Source organism: Crocodylus porosus, unplaced genomic scaffold (genome assembly GCF_001723895.1).
Source record: "Crocodylus porosus isolate Cpor-Errol unplaced genomic scaffold, CroPor_comp1, whole genome shotgun sequence".
NCBI lineage: Eukaryota > Metazoa > Chordata > Crocodylia > Crocodylidae > Crocodylus > Crocodylus porosus.
In genome coordinates, this window is record NW_017728936.1 from 4806988 (window position 1) to 4814568 (window position 7581).

General features: G+C 52.8%; 1 protein-coding gene across 2 annotated transcripts in view; it reads left to right on the top strand.

Moving 5' to 3' along the window:
• ST14 (suppression of tumorigenicity 14) overlaps positions 1-2176 on the top strand; it is a 38566-nt gene extending 36390 nt beyond the window's left edge. For both annotated transcript variants that reach the window (XM_019547006.1, XM_019547005.1), the window contains exon 19: positions 121-2176. In XM_019547006.1, coding sequence (XP_019402551.1) covers positions 121-282 — 162 coding nt within the window. In that variant the 3' untranslated portion in view covers positions 283-2176. The remainder of the gene's footprint in view (positions 1-120) is intronic.
• Positions 2177-7581: the final 5405 nt, after the last annotated feature.

The window sequence follows — 7581 nt, forward strand, 5'->3', positions numbered from 1 at the left end:
GGCCCCTTCCACTGTGGAATGGGAGTGGACAAGCTAATTTGGCCTCCTCCCAGCCCTACTCATTGGAGTCATGGGGGAAGGAGATGGTCCTTGTGTAACCGGCATTTCTGCCCTGTGCAGGGAGACTCTGGTGGGCCGCTGGCCAGCGAGGAGACCAACAGCAGGATGTTCCTGGCCGGCGTGGTGAGCTGGGGAGATGGCTGTGCACGACGGAACAAGCCAGGGGTCTACACGCGGGTCACCCATCTGCGGGACTGGATCAAGCTGCACAGTGGGGTATAGGAGCTCCGCAGTGGGGTGCCGGGCTCTGCATGAGCTCACAGCACCTCTCAAACTCGACTCTGGGTCTCTTTTGAGCCGGCGATTGAAGACACTCCCAGCTGATGTGAAGGGAATCATGTGCATGTGTGTTGTTTCCTCTGCTCTCCCACACTGCTGGACCAGTGAGGGGCCTGGCCTGGCCAGTGGGCAGACATGGGGTGAGCTGTGGGCAGCTGGGACGTTGTCTCCAGGAGCTGCCCTGATGTACCCCTCTACCTCAGCTGAGCAGGACTCTTTGGGGAAGAGCCAGGAGCCCTCCTCTTCACTCCCTACCTTAGCATGGACTGCAGCACCTGGGCCAGAGGAGCTCCAGGGAAGCCTCCACTCCTGTTTCAAAAGCCCAGGATTGCGGTGCGGCAGTTGCCCAGCAGGACACTGCAGAGGATGGGACTGGCTGCATTTAAAGCGGGGTGGGTGGGGGGAGGGTGTCTGTGCTCGAGTGTGCAGCTCCAGAGGCAGGACTGGACCTGTTGGGCATGTAGTGAGTGATGCCAGATGTGGTTTTTAGATTAACCCTTTGGCCCTTCCTGAAATCAGTGGAACTGAAAACTGGTTTTAAAATAATGTCTGTGAGTTGCTCTGCCTCATGTCCTCCTTGTTGCCAGCACCTGGTTTAATGGTATTGGGAGAGTGCAGGTTCCTGGCCCCCAGGGAGCCATCCCAGAAGCAGCTCCCTTCAAGGCCTTGCCACCAGCCTGGCCTGGGGTAGCTTGGCTCAGGGAGGTTTTTATTCATGTCTGTCTGATGTTTTAGAAATGGCTTTTACCACTGAGAATCACAAATGAAGGAGCAGAATCGATAAGGAGAACTTCTTTCCCCCTGCCAGCCCTGCAGGTGTCCAGGGGTAAATGCTGTGTGATCTATGGCTGCTGGGTCTGATCCCTCCTCCCAGCCTGACCCCTCACCCCTTCTGTTGGTACCCAGCTTGCTGTGCTCCTAGGTCCTTTCCTTATCAGGTCAAGGTGATGGCTGCAGGGCTCTGTATGGCTCCAGCATCCTTGCTGCCCTCTGCAGGCTTCTGCTAGGGGTGATGGAGATGAGGTGGCTGTAGGAGATGCCTCTGCTTGCAAACGAGTCTATCTGATTTGTTTTGGAAGAAGCTGAGACCATTGGAGGTACCCCAGTAGTAGATCATGAGGAGCGAGTCAAGGAGGTGACCCACAAGGGAAAGGGTCCTGGTTTGAGCTGGTGGCTTCCCTTGCTAGCAAGGCTGTTGGGATGGTGAATCCAAGTTGACCAGCCCACATGAGCAAGGGCACAGTCTCAGCCCCACTGCCCTACCGTCCCCGAGTTCTCATTAGCTCATTGCACTCAGGTCCTTTGTTGAGACCTCAGGTTGGAGACAGCCCCACAGAACCTGCATCTCCTAGACAGGCTGCAGAGGTCTAAATTCAGATGAGGTTTGGATCATAGATTTCGCAGTCCTGTAGGATGTGCGCAGAGTGCCACATTCTGGGACTCGGAGCATCTTGTCCAGGAGCATCCATGCTCTGGGCTTGTCATAGACCTTCATGTGGACCATTCACATTAGAGCTCAGGCTGCACTTTGGCTGACCTGGCTTTTCACACAAGTGCTTTAGATGTAGCCCCTAGAACAGCGTGCGTGCGTGTGTGTGTGTGTGTGCGCGCACGTGTGCATATGTCTCTGTGTGTGCATACATGCACGGTACCTATTTTCTGACCCGTACATGGGTCAGATTGGCATTGCCACAATGTGCCTTATTAGGAATGAGCTGTAACACAGCCAGCTGTGGAGCTCATCTCTGTCATACAAGTGCCTCCTCCAGCTGGCTCTTCTTTAGTCATTGTGTGAAGCTGCATCCTTAGCTGAGATCTTTTAATGCCTTTGAACAGAGCATAGTCAGGGCCTGGATTCAAGGATCCTATGGTATGTCTGTGTCTTGGGCAGTTGTTAATATTACTCCTGAGCGCTGTGTGTGTGTGTGTGTGTGTGTGTGTGTGCGTGTGTGCGCGCACGCGCATGTGCACCCAGGCAGTAGAGGTGTTACAGGAAGCTGTTATGTCATTGGAGTGACAGCAGAGCCCTGCAAATGCCCCATATGCAGCTCTCTCTGCAAGGAGGGTGAGGGGCTTATAAACATGCTAACCCCCTTTGCTTGCTTGGGTGACCTGTCAGGGGATGTCTCAGGCTAGGCGTCTTGAGAGGACCTAGGTGGGGGCTGGGCTAGGGGCGGAGCTCAGTAGCTTTTTATCCATTTTCTTGGTTTTTAAATAAATGTTATGTTGTGATTTTTATCTCTTTGATCCCGTTTGCGTCTGTATCTGTTGCTCCCTTTGGCTTTGCTGTGTAGATGTCGGGATGACAAGGCCCAGTGATCTGTTTGTCTGAACCCTTCTCTATTGTGAAATAATTTTTGTAGAGTTCTGAACGCAATGGAGATGCCACTGTCAATCTGGATTAAACTGGGAATTTTGATAATACTCTGCCTCTAGCCTCTCACATTGTACTTTCAAACTAAAAATGGGAAAGCTGACAGGTGCCAAATAACACACAGCACACCCTGTGGAGTGAAACCTTAAAAAATGGGGATGAGAAACAGGGAGAAGATGAGCACACGCAAATAAATACTTTTAATGATTAAAAAAATCAAACGGGCAACAATAAAAAGTATACCCGCTTTTATACTAATGCTAGAAGCCTAAGATCAAAAGTAGAGGAACTTGAATGCTTAGTATTAAATAACAATATCTTCTGTGTGTCAGATATCCAGGCTGTAGCCATATTGGTCTAGAGGCAAGAGGAATCAAAACTCGTGGCAGAAGTGATATCTTTTATTAAACCAACTAGATATTTGCAAAAAAAATATATCTTTATTTGCAAGCCTTCGGGCACAGGCACCCTTCATCGGGCCTAGAAGATTGCAAAGATCGTAAAAGTTCTCCCAGAACTCATACTGGTGGAGGAATGGCACTCGATATAAAAGACTCCATTGAATCAAATAGGGTAGATTTTCCAGCTGGTAAGGAGGAGTGTCTCTATGGATAGATCTATTCCAGGTTTCAATAGAAAAAAGTATGTCTGGGGATAGACTATTGGCCTCCCCTTCCCTTCACCTCTCTTGAAACCAGGATGGCAGCAGTGAGCTAGAAATGCTAAGGGAGATGAAAGAGGCTGCAACAGCAAAAAACACAGTAATAATGGCTGATTTCAATTATCCACGAATAGGCTGAGTCAATCTAACTAACATCGGGCTCAGATGCAGAGACCAAATTTCATGAAGCTATAAAAGACTGCTTCCTGCAGTAGTTAGTCCTGGAACCTACAAGAGGAAAGGCTATTTTTGACCTGGTCCTAAGTAGTGCACGGGAACTGGTGCAAAGGGTAAGTGTAGGCCTAGGATTTAGAGAGACCACAATAAATTAGAAGATTGGACCAAAAGAAATGACATGAGGTTTAACAAGCAGAGGTGTAAAATCCTGCGTTTAGGACAGAACAATCCCATGCACTAGTACAAGCTGAGGACCAACTGTCTAAGCAGCAGCTCTGCAGAAAAGGACCTGGGGGTTGTTGTGGATAAGAAACTGAATATGAGCCAGCTGTGTGCCCTTGTTGCAAACACGGCTAATGGCATCCTAGGCTACGTTAGTAGAAGCATTGCTGGCAGATCAAGGGAAGTGATTATTCCCCTCTGTTTGCAACTGGTGGGGCCACACGTGGAGTCCTGTGTCTACTTTTGGGCCCCCCAGTACAGAAAGGATGCAGGTAAATTGGAGAGAGTCCAGCAAAGGGCAACGAAAATGGTTGGGGGCCTGGGGAATATGACATATGAGCAGAGGCTGAGGGAGCTGGGCTTATTTAGTCTGCAGAAGAGAAGAAAGAGGGGGAATTGAGTAACAGCCTTCAACTACCTGTAGGGTGGTTCCAGAGAGGATGGAGCTGGTCTGTTCTCAGCGATGGCAGATGACGGGACAAGGAGCAATGGGCTCAAGTTGCAGCAAGGGAAGTTGAGGTTAGATATTAGGAAAAGCTTTCTCACAGTCTGTGGTTGCGCTGTGGAGATGCCCGCTGGACTCCCAGTGGGAGCATAGGGCACCCACATCCCAACTCCTGCACCAGCACCGCTGCCCCTTCCAGCTGGGATGTGTGGGGCTTGGGCCACAGAGAAAACGAGGTGAGTGACATTGGTATCCCCTGGTGGCCATGGGTGACTGGTTTTGCCACCTTGATCAGGGCCTTGCTGCTCTGCACAAAAGCAGAGCGTCTCTGCTCCAAGGGTGTCTGGCTTAGCCAGATGGGGCTGTGCAGGGTGCTGCGCTGGGTGCTGATAGATGCACCCAGAGTTGCACAGCAGGTCTGTGGGAGAGAAACCCTGGGTCTCCTGACTCCACCTACTGGGCCACGCTCTTTCCAGTCCCATTTGTATCTTGCCCTGAATGGTTCTTCTTCATCTGTGCTCATCCCGAAGTTGCTCCCAGGATGGGGCCTATGCTACTCCTTTCCCTGGCTAGAGCTTTCTTCATTGTTCTGACTGGGTCTTCCAATTATGCAATTTGGCCCCCCACCCTTGCTCAAGACAATGCCAGGAAATGGAGCTGGGAAGGGAAGGTAACACGTTGTTTGTCAAAGAGGTGCAGTATGGGGACAGGGCGGGAGCGGGGAGGGAAATGCACGCCTTGCATGAACAGTTGTGATGTGTGTGCCCACACTGTGGGGGGGGGGGTAGATGCCCCATGGAGTTGCTCTGCTTCTCCAGCTAGCTGCCTGGTGCAATTGAGCCGAGGTCCAGCCTCTTAACTGGAAGCGTTTCTGTAATGAGGTGCTGTGGCCATTAGATGGCAGTGCAAGCCCACGGGGAATGGGCATTGCACCTGCCTGCCCTGGGCACCAGGTAGCAGGGGCAGGTCTGCCTATACCAGTCTGTCCCCTCCCTGACTGCAGAGTATTGTCCATCCATCCATGGGAAGGTGGGCTGGGGAGAACAGGGCCAGGCTGCGACGGGGGAGTATCCAGTGGAGAAACAGAAATTAGACCTCAGTGCATCTGTGGGTTAGCCCCAGGATGGAGGGAAAGGGTGGCAGGGCAGGATGGTACGGCACTGCCGTGTCTCTGTGGGAGGAAAGCCAGGGCTGAGGGCACAGCTGCATGGCAGACCCAGGAGGAACCGAGACCAAGGAACTTGTGGTTGTGAAGGGAAACTTTGCAAAAAGTTGACGCTGCCAGTGCCACCCTCCATGCTCAGGACCTGCCCAATCCCACCTCTACCTCTCCCCAGGCCCTTTATATGGAAAGCTTCCCCAGGTGCTCCTCAGGTTCTCACTCTTTCCTTCCTTCCACAGTGGCCCTGGTCCTGGCTTTCCCCCCAAGCCTGAAACACGAGGCTGGAAAATGATGCAGACTCCTGGCCTCTGCTCATCGGAGAGGAGCTCTAGCTGGGACCCTGCACCACGAGGCTTCTCCATTGACAGCATGTGCCAGAGTCTTTACCGATGCAACAAGGAAACCGTATCCCTTGTGCAGGGCAGCAGGTGGCCCAGCCGCAGCAACCGAGATGGGAGCAGGCAGGCGTGTGCTGGCTTCACAGGCAAGTGCCATCCCCTGCAGTCAGCCCAAAAGATACCCAGGGCAGGGGACGAACAATGCCCAGAGGCTCCGGCCAGAGAGATTGCAGAAGAAGGGGCTTATAGGAGGAGGCAGGTGGGCTTGCTCCTGGGTGCCTCGCTCTGAGATGGCTGCACTCAGCAGGGGTCTGGCAGGGTGCACGTGATAGACAGGTCTGGGTAATGTGCCCCACCAGTCCGAGGCATCACTGGCACTGAATGGTGCCTTCTCCTGCCCTAATGTTTTCAGGGCAGCCAGTGGGCTCCCAGCCCTGTCTCTGCTCTCAGCTGCTGGCTTTGACCCCCTGCGAGCAGCCGGGCTCATTCCATTGCCTGCGGGCCAGACGCTGCTGCAAGAGGCAGTAAAACAGCTTGTATACAAAGCTGCTGCGGGCAGTGGCATGCCAGTGCCAGCTGGTTTTGTGTGGCAGCCTGGTGTGGTTTCCATGCCAGCTTCCTGCTCCAGGGCTACTTTTGGGAGACCGGCCCTAAATTGCAGGCTGTTCTGCTCCTTAGCTGTGCCATACCCCCAGTGGGGCCTGCCAGAGCGACCAGTGGGGTCTAAACTCATGTGTGGTCTGGTACTTTGAGCTGTGGACCTGTGAGCAGGAAGGTAGTGTCACTGACTTACTGTGTGACTTAAGCAAGCCCCTTCAGCTGTCTCCACCTCTGTTTCCCCTATGTCTGACGAGGGCTTATGTCTTGAACACTCTAGGCATGAAGTGTATTGGGATCCACGGATGGAAAAGCCTGTAGCAGGGCAGCATATTTAGAGAGAGTGTGTGTGCGTGAGTGCATGTGCCCTTGGTGGATAAGGCACGGGACTTGGAAACAATTGCTGGTTTTGCTGCAGCCTCTGCCTGACCCTGGGCACATCACTTAATCCTAGGCCATCTCCATCTCTTCCTGGGACATGGCCACCTCAAGTGCTGGGAGAGTGAAATCCCTTTGGACCGGCTGCTGTAGGATCAGGGTAGCTCTATGAGATGGGCAGCACTTTTATTTTTGTATCCTGTCACGGTAATTTGTGAGGTTGGTTGGAAGCAGGAAATCAAGCCCTGGAACTGAGACGATATCAAGGAGGGGAGAGCAGAGGATCCTGGGCTGGATGGTCTGAAGGGACTCAACGTGGCAATGAGTCAGTAATGCACCAAGCAGAGATGCAACCAGGAATGGATTGGGTGGTGGGGGGGATACAATTGCATCCCCCTTTGATTTCTGGTCCACCTAGGAAATGAGTGAAATGTTGCTAACTTAAATCCTGGGCTTATTTTTGAAGCCTGGCCCATGTGGAGAGCTTGTTGCTTTATTGGTGGGACAGTGCCCTGATCATGGCTACAACCGTAGGCAGGGCACGCTCAGTGGGCAGGTCAGTGCAAGTGCAATGCTCTGTGGGAGATGCTTCTTAGTTGTCAGGCTGCACAGGGTTTGGGTTGCTGGCCTCAGACCCAGCTCCTGTCTTCTCTGAAGTGTAGGCCATTCAGTCCTGGGGGCGCAGGTCCACCTATAGCTAAGAGGCACTTGCACCATTTACACCTGCATGGAGAGCTGGGTGCAGGCAGGGGCTTCAGCTGTGCAGCGTGCTCCTGGAGCTGGGCTCCCCCAGAGCATAGGGGTGTTTGTAGCCTGCAACTGTCACTGCAAATTCATCAGGCCATAACCTCCAGGCTCTGGTTCACCTCTAGCTTCCCATGTCTCCCC